At 38.6% G+C, this 19,827-nt stretch overlaps 1 protein-coding gene across 2 annotated transcripts in view; it reads left to right on the forward strand.

Moving 5' to 3' along the window:
* PRDM5 (PR/SET domain 5) overlaps nucleotides 1-19,827 on the forward strand; it is a 60,022-nt gene that overhangs the window by 27,462 nt on the left and 12,733 nt on the right. Inside the window, exons 10-14 of one of the 2 annotated variants that reach the window (XM_048305262.1) lie at nucleotides 2,259-2,350; nucleotides 3,758-3,851; nucleotides 4,872-5,032; nucleotides 6,481-6,574; nucleotides 17,949-18,034. In XM_048305262.1, coding sequence (XP_048161219.1) covers nucleotides 2,259-2,350; nucleotides 3,758-3,851; nucleotides 4,872-5,032; nucleotides 6,481-6,574; nucleotides 17,949-18,034 — 527 coding nt within the window. The remainder of the gene's footprint in view (nucleotides 1-2,258; nucleotides 2,351-3,757; nucleotides 3,852-4,871; nucleotides 5,033-6,480; nucleotides 6,575-17,948; nucleotides 18,035-19,827) is intronic. The other variant, XM_048305260.1, reaches the window with a different exon arrangement.

A 19,827-nucleotide genomic window follows, 5' to 3' on the forward strand; every position in this document is an offset into this window, starting at 1 on the left:
TGCCACTGATGACTGGTAGGGAGTTTGGGTTGAAAATGGACTTCAGGATTAAGTATGAAGGAGTAAACACGTTGACCCAATTCTGTGTTTAAAGCAGCAGCACCACTAGCGTGGTGCAAGGATTAGAGCCTCCACTAAATGGGAAAAATATTAAAATTTAGACAGCTTTAGTGGGTATCTAATTTTGACAGAATTCCTTAAAGCATGTTGGAATGCTGGTTTCCTGGACTTGTTTGCACCTAGGGCTGGCTGTAAATCCACTCTCTTCTATATTGAGAGAAACTTATTCCTACGTTTTGCATAAAGATCACCCAAACAGCTGTGACTGTTCACCTATCCACGTGTAGGTCTCTAAATTCACTTGCTGAGTGAAGAGGTGAACAGGAGAGACAGGAGACTGACATGGATGGCCTGAATTGCTTTTGTGGACACACCGCTCTCCATTGAGGAAACAACAGGAGGGAGACGTAGCAGACAGCAGAGGGGAGTCTGGATGTGTCTGCACAGAAGCCAATTGTGCCACACCACTGAAGGATGTGATGGTTTTGGATGCCAAAATAGTTTTGAGTACCTTGATTTTGGGAAGGCTATGCCTCGGGAAAGAGGACAATGGTTCTCGTGCTTGTTCACGGGAATGTTGTTCCAGGAGCAGTGCAAATGTAAAAGTCTATTGTGTATCGTACTTCTATGTATTTCTTCAGCTTGGGTTTTTAATGATTTTTAGCTATATGTTTCCTGTAGGATGTCCCCCTAGGTTTATTTTCGTTTGGAGGAAGAGAAGTTGAACTCTAAATAATTTCAGGGTGCTTTTCTGAGTTCCAGGATTAGGTTACTGAAATAGTAGCAGGGAGCATAGATATCTGCAGTAGGAATGATGGGTACAGGAGTTAAAAAAACACTTCATTCAACAGATGCCTTTAAGTTTGATAGCAACATGCTTAAAAAACCTTTGGATTTTATAGAAGGCTTGCATCCTTTTTACATTTAAGAGAATATAAATACATTTTGTGCCTTTGGGTTCTTGGTTTGTGTTTTAGATGGAAACTTGTTGCTGTTGTTTCTGTAATTCCTGTTTTTTTAACCTGATTTCATGTTGGAAGTCTCAAAATAAAAATGGCTCCCACAACGTGTTTTTAAACATCATTCAGATGTGGGTGTCTGTTGGGTCATTTCAAAAGTGCAGAAGGAGATCAGTTCCTCACATTTCACAGGATTTCACTGGGACATGCAGCGGAGTTGCCAAGAGTGTATCTGCTCTGTTCAATGGAGCATTGGGATGTGAACCTTAACTGAGCACTGATGTTCTTAGAGTTGCAGATCTGAGGCAGGAACTGGGGTACCTCTCTGATCTGCTGCTCCTGCAAACAGGTGCTGCAATGCTCTGTGGAGGTGCATGTGCAAGCTGGCTTTGCCACTTGCTTGGAGATGTCAAGGCTAGGAAGTGTTCTGGGATATGGAACCAGCTCAGATATTCTCAGTGAGAGCTCAGACTGTGACTGAATGGTCGTGTGAAGAATACGATTCCATTTTTGTGACAAGGCAAGAGAGTTGTATCTGAAATGAAGAGGCAAATGTAGCAAAGGGATTGTGCTACGGATAAGAGCAGTCACTTTTCATGCAAGGTAGATTGGATGAGGGTGCATGATCTGAGCCATGTAATGCAGATTACTTCCATACAGGAGATGTTTCTGCTCCATCTGGTCCTTTGTTGCAATGTATAGCGGATGAGTTCAGAGAACAAAGTATGAGGACATGACAGCTGAAATAGGTCATCAGACGCAGGATTTTAAAGGGTTTATGGCTAATCCAGGGTTGTTTGGTCCTGGGGAGCATAATGATTTGAAACGACTGTATTCCATCAGTTTATCTGTTGGGACTAAGTAGCCTTGGGCTGGGCTTAAGCCTCCACAGATGCTGTGGTAGGAAATGCTGCCATGAAATGCTCCATAAGAGCCCACTCTCAGTTGTTAGGATGATCTGTGTACCCTTGCATGTGGGTGTGCCTGGTTAGGCGATTTTCTTCGTAAGGAAGTTAAGATGTGCAGATGAATCTGTGTCTTCTGATCAAAAGATGAGGAGAGCTATGAAGGAGATGCTAAGGAGGAGTTCTGTACAAATCACTGTGCTCTTCAGAACTGTCACTCACGTGGCGAGTGTTCCAAACCAGGGCGTTTTTTAAATAAGCAGCATGAATTTTGCGCTCGTGAAAGGTGCCAGGTTGACAGCTCAGGAGACTGAACCCTTCTATTTATCCACAGAACAGGTACAGCACAGACAGCAGCACTGCGAGCTTCCCCACAGTGTCTCGTCAATGTGTCCCAACCCTGTTCTGGAGGAACCCCCAGTTGAGGTGAGAAGGCAGTTCAGTCTCTTCATGTCCTGTCAATCCTTGGCCTCACTGCCAGGGGGGCTGAGCAGTGTGTCAGCTAATGCCAGCTGTGTTGGGAACCTGTAGAGTCTGGGCTTGAACATGAGAGATATTCCACACCTCTGATGGTCCTCCAGCAGTCTTTTTGCTTGCGGTGACATAGGCTGAGGTAAAGGAATTATTTTGAACCCAAGGCCTCCCTACACCATTGCAGTACACTCAGGTTTTGGTACTGTGCATATGTGAGAGGGCATCGGTGTTAAAATCAAACTGGGTTCAAGGCCCTCAGCCAACTTGTCAATAATTATGCTGTCTCCCCACAGTGCCCTTTTCCCCCACAGCTGAAGGGGTAGAATAACAGTTGTGTGGATTCTGGATAGCAGAAGTAGATTATATAAATACCTGCTGTGCTAATATTTGCCTTTAGTCTACTAAATTAACTCATTTACCTAATTTCCTGCATATTATAAAACACCATCCATCCCCTTTTCCTCTGGGTGCTCCAGCTTCTAATAAGGTCCTTGTGAGCTAATAAAGTATTTGGATGCTGATGCTTTAAAAACCTGCTTTCCTTTGCAAAAATAGTAGGAAATTGGGTAGATAGTAAATAAATCAGTACAACTTATTATCTACAGTGGGACAGCTGTTAATAACACTAGGAAACAGGGAAAGTGCTTTGGAATTTACAAAAGTAAAATAAAGCTGGATGTTTCCCAAACTCCAAAAAAGAAATTTGCTTCAACAACTCTGTGGTCTGGGAGATTCATCTGAGCTTAGCCTTTTATTTTATTCATAGCTTTGGGGCTGTTTTTCAGCTACAATGAATTTTTCTACAGCCAACAAAAATCTCGGTACTGTTGCTTCCATGGCTTTGTTTTTTTTCTGGTGATTTTTGTCTTTTGGTATTTTTTTTTAAGAAAAGAAGCTATATATAAAAGTAATCTCATGATTTGAGGAATTTTCTTTGCCAAATTTTAGGTACTGTTTTGAAAATCAGATTGGTTTTACCTTAAAAGAGGGTTGTGTGTGTTCAACTTTAAAGCATTTATTCATATAAGTATTAATGTAAGGCCAGTGTTAGTACAGCTGAAGCAATACAGCTGAGCTTGTAGTTTTTTTCTGTGGTTGTTCTGTATTTCTGTTTCTGTTTACATGCATACCTCGTGACACTTGTGAGGACGGGGAAGGCGCAGTTACTCAGTAGCTGCTGTGCTGGCTTTCAGGATCCTGGATAATGGCAGAATGATAATTTTAATTCTTCATCCCCTGATGTTTCCAATTCTGATGTCCCTTTCTGAGTCCAGTCTAGAAAATTTGCTGTAGTTACTGCAATGACAGCTGATTGATTTCCATGAGCCTTTCCTCTGACATGTTCTCTTTCATCCACAGACCCATTCTGAAGAGAGACCGTTCCAGTGTGAGGAATGCAAAGCCTTGTTCCGAACCCCCTTCTCTCTACAAAGACATCTGTTAATCCATAACAGTAAGCGCAAAGTCAGGGAGGAAAAATGGCTTCCTGGTTTCTCACATTGGGCTGAGAAAAACAAATACGTGGTACCTTGCTCCAATATACAACTTGCTGTGTTAAATTGGTACTAAGAATCAACTCTATATGCAGGGAGTTAAAAAATTCAGAGCCAGGTTCAAAGCTTGCCTTCAGATGCACTTAAATGCAAATCCAAATACGCTGTAGAAAATCCAGCAATGATTTGAGGTCTGATAGCAAGAGATTTATTTCTGCATTAAGTGTGATACTGTTACCTCCATTTTAAGAAACAGAGATAAGTCGGTGACTTGCTCAGCTTTTGTAGGCAGTCCGGTTTAGAGCTTGACACTGAGATTGTCTCTCCTGTGCCAGGCCAGGCTCGTGTTTCCTGCTCCTGGCATAGAACTAGAGCTGCTCAGAGAAGTGCTGTATCCATTTTCCCTCACAAGTAACTTTTCTTGGCATTCTGTCCTTTTTTTTTTTAGTTGACTGTGTTACGATTTTCTTTTTGGTGGAATTTTCTCCATCTCTAGTATTTGCAGACCCCTAGATTAGCATTCAACCCTCTGAACATCAGGAGTTTAGATTTTAGAAAATACTGATGATGTAAAATCTTCGTACCTCAGAAGGCAGTACTTTGATTTGGGGAATATTCACACTGGCATAACTAAGAAAATCATGATCCTTTTTATAATCCTGCATAACAGTGTTTCTGTTAGATGAATTATTGGATTGGCATGTTTAGTTTGTTCTTCTACAATTGTCTTTCAAAGCTTCTGCAAATTTTATAAAGCATTGGATGCTGTAAATTTTTTCCCAATGTTAAATGTTCAAAATGATAAGGGAAAAGGTTAAAAACCTGTTCAGTAATGTGTATTCTAACGAACAAGGGTTTGCGGAATATCCAAAATCCATAATTCACAATATGCAGAATTGTAGGTTTTGCTGAAGGTCTCTCTAAAAACATACACTTTGACTTTTTTTTCAAAGAGGATGACCTGTTTTTCTCTTTGTTAGGTGAGAGGACCTTCAAGTGTGATCATTGTGATGCCACTTTCAAAAGAAAGGACACACTGAATGTTCATATTCAAGTAGTACACGATGGACATAAGAAATACAAGTGTGACCTGTGTGACAAAGCTTTTGTGACGCCCTCAGTCCTGAAGAGCCATAAGAAAGTGAGTAGAATCAACTGATTGTCTCTTGTGTGCTCTCAAGGTTGTGATTCAGTGTAGAATCCCCAGCTGCTTCTGCATTTCTGGTTTTCAGTAGAAAGCTTACCCTGAAATGCTCGTTGCAGTAGTGGTGTTCTTGGTGGTAAGCACTATCTATAGCAAGCGCTTATGTTAAATCCAGTGCTCCAGCATCAGGTGTGTGGCAGGGTGGGACTTGCTGTACTGCTCTTAACACACTCCTTTCCACCAATCTCTGCAAAGGAATTGGGGTAAACTTTAGGAGGAAGCTTGCTCACTAGTTTGGCCTGAGGCACGATTGATGTTACAGGGAAGAAATGCAAAGAAAATAATTGAATCAAGAGCAAATCAGCTGAGAAAAGTCAGTTTAGGTGTTGCCACCTAATTCAGATTGTGAGAATTCGTTTAAAAAGTCATGCATGTATTGCTTGCCATGTAGTACATGCTTCATGGGTGTGTGTAAAATTGGAATTGCTTTTGCTTTGTGCTACTGTCAGACTAGGACTGGCTGTGTTTGTGAGCCTTGTAGTCGTCATGTATTGCTCCCAGAAATCCCTTTGGTATTTGGGTCTTTGGAATGAATTAATAGCTGTGTGTCTGGTATATCCCAATATTGCTGGTAGAGATACAAATGGTTTCCAAATAACTGTATCCTAATCAGGTGAAGTTTAACATTCATATCTTTAATGTTAGGGAATGAAAACAGTGCAAGTCCATCCAGTATTGAAATGAGATCTCATTTACTCTTCCTTCAGCTACAGCATAATGTGTACTATGTGAGATAGGTTTTTTATGATGTAATGAAGAAATTTGTAATGAAGAATCATTTCAGTGTCTTTCATAAAAATAAGAAGTAATGTCCGTATCTGAAGAGGGTCGTGTGCTAGCTCGAAACCGAAATAGTCACCTGTACAAATAACTGAATGTGTTATCTTTGCTATCTCATTTAAATTAACATTCTTAAATGAGATAATCAGAAATTCTCCACTAGAAGAACAGCCACAGTTACAAGGAAAAGGAGTTCAATAGACTGATAAATCTTCAGTTCAGAACTGGGTGTTGAAAGTACGGTGTGAAAAATGATGGCGACCTTGTGTGTAATTGATTTCAGGGTGATCTTGCTGTTGACCACAGAGGTTGGATGGGAGAGTTTGTGATTTTTTTTTTCCTCCCATTTTGAAATAATTCTTTTTATTATCAGCGAGACCTTCTAGCCCTAAAAGCCTGATTTCAAAAGACAAGCTGGTGATAGCTACAGTGTTTTTTTTGTGATCAATTCTCTAACATAGAGCTAATTAGAATCTTTGCCTGGTGTGATGGTAAAATACGTAATAGAGGTAATAGCAGTCAATGTCAATACAATTAAATATTCCATATTTCACTTTTTTATTTAATGCTGAACAGTCATTCTTGTCTTTCCCCACCCCATGTAGACTCACACAGGGGAAAAAGAAAAGATTTGCCCATATTGTGGACAGAAGTTCGCAAGCAATGGAACGCTGAGAGTTCATATTCGAAGCCATACAGGTATTTATTATAATGAACAGATAAGACTTTCTAAATATGTTACAAGGTATCTCTGTGTCCACAGTTTATCTATCTAAAACCAGGCAAATTTACAGGTAGGCCTAACACAGTATCTTTGTCAGCCATTTCACCTGCTCAGTGTGTAAAAGCTGTTGTCAGGTTTCATTTTGCAAGTTTATGTTTTCATTCACGTAAGTGGCATCAGGCCGCTGAAAGAGGTTTCTGTGTGATACTTTGTTTCCAACATAAAACTGTGTAGATTTGCCTGTGGCATCAGAGCATGAGTTAACAAATAGCCTTCCTTGACATTTTCTTCACTCTGCATAACCACGTCTGGCTTGCAGGGAGATGACAGTAATTTCTGTGTGCTGCTGATGTTACCCATCAGTTTGCATGGCGCAGAAAACCTCAGTTTTTCAAGCTCATAGTGCAGATGGCTCTTGGGAAAATGCTCTGGAGATGTCCAAGTAAAAATGCTTTTCACACATGTGCTGCCACCAGTTACATTTCAGCTCTCTCAAGTAGGCTTTCCTAAATTTAAGAGTTGGACTAAGGTGAGTTTTGTAAAACCACACACCAGGGACCTCTACCCTTGAGTTTAGAGCCCTGCAAAATTTGTAACCTGTTATAGGAGACTGTGACATTTTGTACTTACTTGAGGGAGAAGGACGCTGAAGATTTCTAGTACCTTTGTAAATGAAATGGAGGGGGGGAAACTGCCTTGCCAGGAGATGATACAGGTTGGAATTACAGGAATATGGATTGTGGAAACAATTTATGAATGAATAATGCTGCAGAAGGGAAACTTTGAAGGCCTCTTTTTTTACCCAAGAAGCTAGAAGCAGTCATTTTATAGTTACTAACTCAGGAAAAATGCCTTGCTAAATTCATTTATAGTGACCTGTGATAAATAAACTCTGATCCTTTCCTCTTCCAGTCTTGCTGCTATTACAGTGTCAATTACATTTTTGGTGGTTTGCATCCTTCACTGTGAGAATGAACCAAAATAGGTTTTCATAGTAGTTTTTGTAATTCTTTTATTGTTCCTGATCATTTCTTGATTATCCTGATGAAGAATGGGGGGGAAGTTGCTGCTAAGTTGTGACTTGTGGTTTAAAAATAATATTTTTAAGTTACATGGCAAAATGCCTTATGTAAGGCTGAGTGAGAAAATGCTGCATTTGGATTCATGTTGTAATTCTGGAGAGATGGTTTTGTTTGGTGCTGTACCTGAAGGCTTCAGCCATGTTGTTCTTGGTCTTAACACAAGCTCACTGATCACAAGAGGAAATTGTTATCCAGAGTTCAGTGAGCCTGAGGAAACAGAGCTTTCTGAGGAATAACTTGCATCGTTCCCAAGGAACGTAAGCAGAGCTGATGAAGGAAATCCAGATCATCTGCAAACAGGGTAAAAAAAGGTTGAGCAGTCAAGTTTCCTACAATGTGAAAATCCTTGACCACTTTTCAGGGAATTTCTGAGCAGTAAGAAATTTTCAGTTCATCAAATAGTGGAGCCACAAACTTATTTTACTCAGAGATGGATGTTTGGTTTCTTAATGTCGCAGTGACTAATACTTCATGTTTTTGGTGTCTGTTAAATTCTTTGGGTTTGAATTAATAATTTCAGAACTGTGCCATCCTTTTTTACTTTGGTCAGACTTCAGAGTATCACTTTTCATTGTGAGCTGGAAGTGAAACAAGCAGCCGATGTCTGTTTTCAGGAGATGATTCATCCTCCTGAATAAGCCTTGAGCTGGGGCTAAGCTTTTGGTGCGACTAAGCAGTCCACAAGAAGTGTAAATATTGCAAAACCCTTCTTGTCTTAGTGTGATTATAGATGATGAGGCTTGAGGTCCGTGTCCAGACATTTGCATTATCCCATTTTCTGTGTGTGGTCAGCTAGACTTTGTTTTATGAGCTACTTTGTGTAAGAGGTTTTGTTCTGTATTTACAAAATAAATTGAGGTAGAGGTTTTTTTAAAGAGAGTTGTGCATCACTTTTTGTCATCCTTGTATTTATGAAGTTGTTCTTTACAAAAGGTGAGGTTCTAGGCTACCTTTCTGGTTCTGCTTTGGAATTATATTTTTGATATGCTTATTAATCCATATACAAAACCAGAAGCTCAGTCAGGTTTTGTCTTTTATTTAGTATGCAGCATGTGCTCTTGAATATTGCTGCTCACAGACATGCATGCTTCCTGGATAAGCAATTTTCTTCCCTCTTCTATCTTCAAATAAGACTCTGTAAATGAGCCCAAACAGTACTTGGCCTTTTGCAGCAACTGAGCTGGTTTGGGGTGAGTGAACATGTCTGCATGTGCATGTATAGAGGGAAGGGGGTGATGTTTGCCTCTGAACCTGGAGTATTGCTCTGTAATTCATCATCTGGGTTTTCAGCCTTGGCATGACAGAGACAGCGCTCTGCAGGTCAGCTGAAACACTAGAGCACATTCTCCCTCTCCTGTATCCTGTTGGTTTATGACTTCTTGGGGTCACAGGGAGCTGGGGTTAATTCAGCAAAAGAATCCTTTGACTGTGATATAAATTCCTTGGCTTGTTCATAAATTGTACAAGAAATCCTATGGTCTGCTCCATGGGCTTGAAAACCAGGGGCCGGGAGGTTAATTGCTTCCCTGAAGTTTTAAGCAACTTCCAGTGTTAACAGTTTCTGGCTGAAGTTTGTGCAGCTTCTCAGTTGCCTTATGCATAGCTATTTAAATGTGTTAATTGCTGTGGGGTGTGTGTGTATGGATCTGTGTGTGCCTGTGTGATCTGCCTATAAACACACACACACATTTTATCTGTCTGCTTTTTATACTGTTGCTTTCCCAATTATTTGTGTTCTAATCCCTTCCATCCTTGGGATGTAGCACATCAAGTTGTGCAACAGTGAAAGTTGTTCTGAAGCAGTTTATATTTGCAGGTAAATTTCTTCTAGAGTTAGGAGAATTAAGGGGCTTACTGGAATTCTGTCCCTTCTATGCTGTCCTTTCCCTACTCTTACTTAGGGATGGATGAGGAACAACTAATGACCATAAATGTCTTACAGAAAATGACATGCAAATATAGCTTAAAATATAACCTTATTTTGCTTTTGCCGTCACAGTTAGTCCAAGTCCTGATAAGAAGCCAGTAAGATAACTTTACATCTGTCCTAAGTGTTCTCTGAAAAGATGAATTTTTCAATTCTGTGTCATTTGAAAGCCAGGACTTATTGTGTGCAAAAAGCAGCTTTGTTTTTTAAGCACAAGTTAAGAAGGTTCTTTGCAAATTTACTTCCATATACATGAGTAAAAGTAAAAGATAATACCAAGAGATTACATTAAAACAGCAAAAAGCTTTTGAACAACAGACTTCTATATCCTTTGTGCCAACACAGTTAATCCTACCTTTTCAACTTCCATAAGTAAAAACTGCTTTATAAGCTTTCAAAAACATATAACTTTTGGTGCTGGTTGCCTTCTTGAAATGCCTCCTGCGCTGAGAGCCTGATGTTATGCACCTAATTTTGCCATTATAGTCCCATATCTACAATTTAACTAAGATTTTGAGCATATTTAAAATCATATTTAAGTCCCAACTGTATAAAAGTCTAAGTTAAACTTCTGCACTTCTAAGACAAAATTCCTGAGTAAGCAAAATATTAGTGGTGGAGTTATAATAATAAAAATCTTTGGTTTTTAACATAGTTCAGTCATATCTGAACAGAGAAGACTTCAAAGTAGTTGAAGGAAGTAATGAGTTCAAGTACAGTATAACTTTTAATTTATTGTGGTGTAGAATATGTCTAAACAAGCAACTGTTTGTTCATGTACATAATAATGTACAGCCAGGATCCTCATGCCAGCAGATTTTCTTCTAAATTACCTTACAAGTAATTTATGTTTTCTTACATAGGAGAAAAGATAAAAGGCAAGCTTGAAGGAACTTCCTCTCATATGCCAATGAAGTATGTGGAGGAATGTATCTGTATCTAGTCAGTGAACAGCTTGCAGATGTCTACAGATAGGTTCTTTCTATTCAATAACTTATAAATGATCCCTCTTTTATCTAACCAATTTAAAAAGGAGCTTGCAGAAGGCCTCAGAGGTAAGGATTCTGCATTTCTAAACTTTTCAGTTTATACATCATTGTCCTGTTCGTCTCCAGACAACAGTTAAATCTTTAAAAATACCTGTGAAGTTTCATGCAGCTGTCAGCTTCTTGTTGTCTGTACCCATGAATGAGGAAATGTTCTTTTGAGGGGTAGATTGTTTGAATGAGAAATTTTAAGATCAAATGAGCTATTGATTGATTAATGCATGTTCTTGAAAAGACTCGGTTCGCCATTAGGTTCACTGAAGTAATAGATGTTACATTTTCCACTCAGAGAAATCAGATTGTTTAATTCCAGTGATAGCTGCAAGGAATGCAACTGGTTTATTCTTTAAAGTTGTGTCTGTTTTTTATTTATTACTAAAATCTTGACATCTCTGTAGAACTGATGAGAGTCTATAAGTAATAATGGTAGTCCATGCTTTACTCCATGGATGCAGATAGCTTTCTTATTTTGTAGCGTTTTTTTACTAGTCTTTAGGACTTACTTAATGGCAAATAGCCAATATCTCAATTATATCATGATAATTTTGATGGACCAGATAGAACAAAAATTTTATTGGTCTTAACTAGAAACAATCTGAATTCTTTGAATAAACCCTAAACTTTGCAGAAAACAAATCACCTCAGCTATGAAAGTACCACTTCCATACCTCAAAAATTAAAACCTGGCTAAATACTTAGAAAAAGACAAGGAGTAGAAAAAAATGTTTCAAGCCTTCTGGTTTTCCCTTTTTTTGAAAGAATAGGATTTGAGTTTTTTTCTTATTAAATATGTGACTATTTTTAGTGAGTGGGAAATGCACGTAGTTGATTTATATGAAACCAATACTAGTTCTTCCTGGTGCCTGGAAAATGAGTGTTGGAGCTTTGGTAGAAAGCATTCACAAATACACAAACTTAGAGTTTTTCATCATCAGTGAGGAAGCAAACCATCTGAAAAAACAGAGGCATTTCATCATTTCATCTCTTGTCTTCAGAGTCTGCCAGATTTGAATGTTGGTTAAAAGGAAGTAAGAAATATCTCTTAATTGCCCCATACCTGAGGACTGTTTCTCAAAGAACAGGACTGTTCTCAGAGCAGTCAGAGCTATTCCTTTCTTTATCTGGCCCACTATGAGTATAAAATTACCTGTGCTTTTGGTGTTTCTGGGTCTTGTCTCAGCTGATGTCCTCAAGTATTTTTTCTTTCAGATCACAAACTTACTTAGCTCTTGGCATGAGAGAGCTGTTCCTGTGTGGGGACTTCTGTACCTTCTCAAGTGCTAAATTTTGAGTGTTTAGTGGCTGAAAAGGAGGCAGGCCAAAATTTTGCACAGGCCAGATCACTTTTTATTGTCTCGTCCCGATTAAGACTAGTGCAGATGTCATAAAGAAAGCAGCTCGCTGCTGCAGTTGGCCAAGCTCCTTGATTGCTCTTCCGTTCTTTTCCCTCCCTGGAATCCCTGGTCAAAATTACAGAAATGCCTGAGAGATGCACGGTACTAAATGCTTTTGAAGATGCTACTCAGGATGTAGAAAATTGTCACCTCTACATGGGAGGAAGTTTATTATTTTGAAGAGGTGTTTGTTTTCTCATGGGCCTGCAACACCAAAGTGGTGAAATTTACTGAATGTTTCCTTGACCTGTGAATTTTTGATCTTTACTCAGTGATTGGTGTTCTGGCATCTTCTACTTTAAGTTCTGTTGGAAAAACTGGGTTCATTGAGTTCCTGTTTAGTTTAATTTTGATTCCTAATGAAGTCCTTTTCATGTGGGAGAAATTCAGGTCTGTGTTTTAGGTTTATTTGTGTTTGTGTGTACACATTTGCATAGTGCATTAACGGAATTATGTTCAGTTAAGGACACAAAGTTTTTAATTTAATGGAAACACTGTGGGCAGGAGCAGCTGAGGATAGATGTGTGAAGCTGCCAGGTGCCCTCTCTGAGCAGTGTTCTAAAGCAGATGTCACAGATTATAATTTTGTTACATCCGTTAACCTTTTGCCCATCCTTACTTGCTGTTGAATGCTGTCATCACCTCAGATTATCTCTGACTAAAAAAGCCCTTTTGCAATTCCCATTCTGGGCTGCCCTGTGGATCATCTGGTAAGGAGTGTTAAATGTGTGATCCAGATGGCCTCCAAATTCCTCCCCAGGTGAACTGTGCTCATTCCACCGCAGTTGGGCGATGGTGGAGGCTCCCTTCTAACCCTCTCCCTTACCCCAGTCTTGAGTTAGGACTTGAAAAAGGGTTGTAGTTTGCTGTAAGGGTTTTGAAAGCTGATATTTTGAAATAATGCACGTATATATGTATTTATACAGAAAAACCTAGCTTTTATTTAGGAAACAATCTTCTAATCCTGATAATAAGTTTACCATCTGAAAGGGAGCTATATTTAGAGCATGGTAAATGGCCTGTGGAACAGTCTGAGGGACCACATTGCTGAAATTATATTTGTTAATTTTTTTAAGAAAACTGAAGACAGGAATTTTCTTGAAGCTGTATATGCTGCACACGATCTGATGTTCACTGCAGTCTGTCTTAGGTCTTTTTCTGATGTTTATGAGTGTTGACTAAAACCATTAATGCTGAATATCCCAGCTGACCGGGCAGAGATGTATTAAAAAGTATATAAAAAACTCTCACCTTGATAATTTTGCTGCATTATTAGAATTCTTCATTCCTTAACAGAGCAGTTGAGTTCCAATAAAGACAGCAAGCCAGGAAATTCCTGCATGAAGGCCAACATGAATACCTGAGAATTGTGTTTAGGTGACTAAGCAAGCTGCAGGAGAACGGGGACAGTAAACAGGGCTGCAGATTTCACAGATGAAATGGAACTAATGCCTGTGTATGGTTTGAAAGAGCAGTGAGATTGCTGCTTTGGTTTGCTGGGCTGTTCAGACTTTCGCTGCAGTCTGTTCAGATTAGGACTATTTCTTGGTTATATGTTTTGTCTCATTGGATGGGAACCTATTTCTCACCTGTAAAGTACATGTTTGCCTAATCTTATTCGAGGTCATTGTTTTGAAGTAATTGCTAGCATCGGAGCTTATATCAGGTTTCCACCTAACTTGAGAAACAGCTCTTTTTTTGCGGCTCGGCTGGCTACAGGGAATGCAGAATACAGTGTGAAAATAGCAATGCATATGACCAGTTTGATTAACTGTATCAAAGTCCTTATTAAATGTCTAGCTGTAGCCACTGAAATCTTGAAATCTTCAAAAACTAATGTATATTTGGATTTGCTTCTTAATTGTTTTGTATCTGAGTCTGGGAAATCTGTGTGCTAAATTCAGTGTAAGTCCTGCTTTATAGCACCTGTGATTGCAGTTGTCTCATAGGAAACTGTCCTGAGTCAAACTGGAATGGAAGGACCTGGTATTTAACTTCTTATGCTACATTAATACCACTAGGTATTGTGATCTCAGCCTAGAGATCGAGGCAAAAAAAAAAGATGTCAGTTCTGTCATGACATGGTTTCAGATCAAAATCTCATATGTTTTTCAATCATGGAATTGTTTTTCATAATCCTTGTATTAAGGTTAAATATATTTTTATTGTGTTAAAAGCTTTGGGTTTTGTTCATACAAAATCTGGAAGTAGAATGTCTAGACTTTGAATTATGCTAAATCCATCCCAGGATTATTTATTTGGGGTTATTTGTACAGAAGTGCCATTAATGTGTTGAGCAGTTCGTTCTGGGACAGCAGGGACATGAGAGTCAGCTATAACTCGGGGGTGAACATGACATTTGCTACATTTGACTTGCATGGGTGTTCTGTTATTTTAATGAAAGCAATAGTTTTGTTTAGAAAGCCGATTTTAAAAACACCCAAACATAAAAATATTTTGATATTTTATATATATCTATATATAAAAATGTTTATGTAAAACTGCAGAGTGGAAATGCCATAGTTTTTAATTGGCATTGACTTTGCCTAAGGTGCACCCCCACTTAGTATGGTGTTATCACAAATTCACACCATCTCAAAAATGTGCTTCTAGCAGCAAATCCAAGAAGAAATTGTAGTTTATTGTAGGGGAAATCACTTTCTTTCACTTCGATTCTTAGTAACTCCTCCTTGTGAAAACAAGAGAAAGAGGGGTTCGTGACTTGCAAGATATTTCATTTGCTGGTCTTAGTAATTTTTACTTTTAATCTTGTGTTAGGGATCTATTAATTTTCTGATCAGAGAAGTTTATCATCTGGAAATCTCTACAATTTCTTGTGTAGAAGTTGACCTGAGGTTTATTACTTCAGTGTTTATAATTGGGTTTTAGTGGTCTTTGTGGATGGATGTTAAAGCCCTGATGGATAGTGTCACTTTCCCAGGAGTTTTTATCACATGGCCTTGCTCTAGTTTGTCTCTGACAATTCTAAACTTTGGGGAAGCACAAACCTCTCTCCTTTGTGGACATTTGCCATAGTTCTGTATGAAATGTTGCACTTCAGCAAGCCTTCATGTGTGGGAGGAATATTTTTAGCATTCATTGTTTCAAATCTCCCTTTTCCCCTGTTGGCATCTTACTCCATTTGCTTCTCACAGGATAAGAGAAAGTTAAACTGTTCCTTTTTATCATACAGGACTTAGAGTGGGACAGAGTGTGTAAGACTTCTCTTGGGGAACCTGCTTCCCAATAGTCTCCGTGAGGAATCTGGAATCATTCTGATGAGAAACTGCCTGGTAGCATGAATAATGTTTGCCTAGCCTGGCTCAGAAGCAAGGAAGGAAGTTAATTTTTACCAGAGGTAGAGAAGGTAATATGTAGGGTTGTAATAATCTTGCCAGATCTGATGTCCACAAGATCAGATATTTAATCTAAGTTAGTTATCTGGGCTCCTGAGACAGTAAATAGCACAAAAGATGCATTGTCAGAGGGCAGTTTATTCACTTCTGAGACAGACAACAGAGGCCCTTTCCAGAGAGCCATTCATAAGAAATTTATACTAAGAAACGTGGTTGTTGCTAGCACAGATGTGTTTTAAGTGCCCCGTTGTTAATTTTGTAAAATCCTAAAACCTTTTGAGGTAGAAGATAAGAAGATACACATTTGAAAGATGTGCATGCACAGGGTGGACACTTGCTTGTGTAAGCACTAGGACACTTGTATAAATTTTAAGCATACAGCCTGTGAAGATTAGGTGAAGGAAAAATAACAATAAAAGCAACAGTAAAATTACTTGGGAACATCTTTTAAATAGTTTTACTGGCAGCTGTTGACACAAGCGCATGAGAAATGTATATAATTCAGAAAAACAAGATGGCTCCTAGATTGAATGTCAAGTCAGAGCTGGCACTCTGTGTTACATAGTAAACTTGATTTTCGGAACAGTGAAGATTTTTGACGATGGACAGTTTGTAAGAGCAGCTCGAAGCCTGACGTGTTCAGGTGTGACACGTTGATGTGGAGTCATATTGTTGCCCTCTGCTGGCATCTGCTGAAAGCTCCTAAGGCCTTACTCATCAAGCACCATGGTGTCCGTGGTTGATTTCAGAGGGCAACTGTTAATCTGTTTCAGACAAACTCAAGCCCATCCTTTGAAGGCAAAAGTCATTCTCTTTAAAGAGACTTGGGGGTGGGGGAGAGAGGGAGTAGGGTACAACTCCTACCTGTCATCGCTCATCTGCTTACAAACTGCTGAAAGCTTTAAATTCTACATTCAAAAGCCCCCAAACATAAAAATGTCAGCTGAATTAATTAAATATTTGAGTACTGACAACTGTTGGAGTGTTTGAATTTCAGAGGCATGAATTAAAAGCATCGAGGGTCAGGAGAGGGAGGATCATATATCAAACTGCTCAGTGAAAACACAGCTCTAACACAGAGATTGTTGTCATCGTCTTAAAAAAGAACCCCAAACCCCGATTCACACAGTTTTGCTTTCTGAGAGATGACAGAACACAAGAGAGAAAAATATTTGTGTTTCACAGATAGTGAAACACAGATAGTGTTCACAGACAGTGCCTTGCTGCACTATCTTGTGCAGCTGTCATTCACTGAGTTATTTATACAGGAGTAAAAGACAGAAGACAACAAAATAATCTGTCTACAAAATCGGGGAGGGTGTACATCTTCTTCCTTAAATAATCATCTCACCTCAGGTGCCCTTGAATCTCTACACAACATGTGGATATGGAGATTTCATGTCCAGCAGTGACTCCTAGTCAGTATCTTTGGGATATTGGTGAAATAGTCTGGTTTGGGCTTTTTAAACTGTAAAATGTATTTAATCTTACTTGCCTATTTTAGAAGATTGAGTATGAGTGTTAATAAGTGCTTGAAATTTCGTCTATGTTAAATCTATGCATGCAGAGAGATATATGTATATACACACCTTTGTGAGCAGAAAGCTGTGCATTGACTTTATAAAGTAGGCTTTGCTTAACTTGTGACCAACCTTTACTTGAGAAGACACCTTCAACATTACGGTTGTGTAGAACAAAATCCAATTTGTTAACAGAAAATTACCATCTTAATTTTTTGACCCGTGTTTTGTAATGGAAACAACCTGATCTTTTAAAGTGTTGTATACAGGAACAGGAGGCAGTAGACTCAGATTCCAGTACATCGCCTGAAGAGTTAAAAATTAAAATGCATTTCTTCCAAATGGTGGTGCCCAGAAACTCTTTACTGTTTGTCTCTGAACAGCTCACTATCCACATTACACTAATGTGAGTTTGGGAAAATCGATGCCAAATGACACCAGGGTAATGGAGCATTAAACAAATACCTTTCAGATATGGGATGCTGCTAAGATTGTTCTGTTTCTATTTCAGTCATAAATTGTGACACAAATATTGCAGAAACTTTTGATTAACCTTCTAATACAGATACAGCACTATAAAAGAGTGGATTTTATATTTATATTATAATGGGATTCTGACACCCAGAGGCCTCTAATAATGACCAGATGTGAAATAGAAAAACAATTTGGGAGCAGTTAGTGCCTAACCATAAAAGTGACCATGTGTAAATCACTGTAGAATGTGGTTTGAGCAAGGGCATTAGGTGTTTTCTTTTTGGTTTTATTTTTTCCCCCGCCCAAGGCTGTCTGTGTATATTCATATATTGTAGTGCAAAACCAGTCAGCAAAGAGGAATATTTTGATCCAGCACTGCATCCTGCTCAGGCAGGATTGTTTGTAATTTTTCTAAAGTTTGATCTGTTCTTTGAACAGAGTGTGAAGATGAGGCCAGAGTAAAGTAGTTCAGTTTGACAAAGAGCTGTGCTGCAAAGCATTCATCCTCTGAGGGCACATTTCTGGGTTCTGATGCTTCTCTTGTTCTCAGGTGAGCGTCCTTACCAGTGTCCTTACTGTGACAAAGCGTTCAGCAAGAATGATGGCTTGAAGATGCACATTCGCACCCACACCAGGGTAAGTCCCCCACAATTTTATGGTTACTTGAGGATTGTCTGTGACTCATGGGTGGTGAAAAGTAATTAATTGCTGTTTGTGTAGAGATTAGGCTCTGCCAACCAAGGTATTTTATACTTACCAAAATAAGAGGCAAAGATTCAAGTCATTAACTTATAAATTCTAATTAGGACTCCCTTAGTGTCTGTTTTTCCTGTATTTGATTTCTTTTATGTTGGAATAATAGCTGTACTAACCTCTTCATTTAACCTGTGGTTATTTATAGATATAAATTAATGTTGTTTACTGAGTAAACGGTTCTGTGAAGGCTTCACTGTTACTGAAGCTTCAATATCCAGTGTTCTGATTCATACTGTGCCTGTAAAATCCAGTCACTCTGAGCTTTTCTAGAGGCTCTGCTTTACTAACTGATGACAATTCTTAAGATGCAAAATTACTTTATATAACTTTTATTTAACTGGGAGCTGTTACAGCTCACAGAGATCAGTGCAGCCTTGAGGCCAAACCAAGAAAGTTCTGCATCTATTGGGAAATAGGAAGGGTGGCATTTAACTTAGTAGTCTCCATATGCAAATGGGCACACAGAATTGCTTTCTGAATAAGCAAAAATAAAAAGAAAAACTGTTTGTTTAAATTTCTGCTGTTCTATGTGGGTCTTCAGCATATTAACTATGAGGTCCTAGATGAAGTTTTAGCTTTTGTACCCCAAACTATCCAAGTAATCAGTAGTTTGTGCAATGCTTCTTGGTAGTTCATTGGGAACAGGCTAGTCCCATGTTGTTAGTTGTTTCTCCTTTTTCTCCAGCTGTTAAATCACTTTAAGAAGTGCTATAAATTCTTTTCTGTTGTTACTGTCCCCTCTAGGAGAAATTTCATGACCCATCTAAGTTCTGCATAGCTGTGAGGGGTAAACAAGCTCTGAAACAGTGCCAAATTTAATTTTTTTTTCCTGGTTTTTCATACAGTTTGAGTAAAAACAACAAACCCCCAGCCTCCATAGGAGAAAAATAGAGTAAAAAATAATAATAGTAGGCTTTTAGAGTCTACAGTGATTTACACCAAGTGTAAAGTGTCTTTCTTCAAAGCATTTTTTAGCTAATAGGAAAGGGAGGAGTTAAGAAAATAAATTTTAAGGAGTGCATTTCTTTTTAATATATGTAGATGCTGTAATTAGACAGGCTTTGTGTTGCACTAAGAACATAATAAAATTTGGTTTAAAATGTCTCAGGAAATGCTGTGCTGTACTGTGTAGGTCAAGTATCACCCTTAGAGGTACAAAGAACTCAGTTCACACCAAATGCGATGTAAGTGTCTCCATATACTTGAGATTTCTTGGTCATCTATATCTGAAAGGTCACATTTCAGATTTTTTTATTTTTGTGTGTGAAGGTGCTTCACAGACCGCTGGTCATTCCCACAGCTATAGGATTAAAATACGCAGCCAAAACATGGTTTTTAGACTTGATTAGGTTTTGGTTCTTTTTGTGGTCATGCTGCTCCTATTCCAAAACTTGACAGTGAGGCACATTCATATATGAATGACATTCCATGTTCATTTATCTCCATGTAAATGTTATTTTACTTTGAGACAACAAGAATCAGCACTGGTAACATTTACATTACCAGTAATTTTAAAATTGAAGCCTGTTGCTATGATCTTGTATGTCCCAACTTTCCCTCTTCCTCACAGTTCACCTTATTTAATATTACAGTTGAACTGGATAACTAAAAAAATCAAAGGAGGTCTTAGTAGGAGCAGGAAAAAAATGGGCTAGAATTATTAATAAAAACAG

Source organism: Corvus hawaiiensis, chromosome 5 (genome assembly GCF_020740725.1).
Source record: "Corvus hawaiiensis isolate bCorHaw1 chromosome 5, bCorHaw1.pri.cur, whole genome shotgun sequence".
Lineage (NCBI taxonomy): Eukaryota > Metazoa > Chordata > Aves > Passeriformes > Corvidae > Corvus > Corvus hawaiiensis.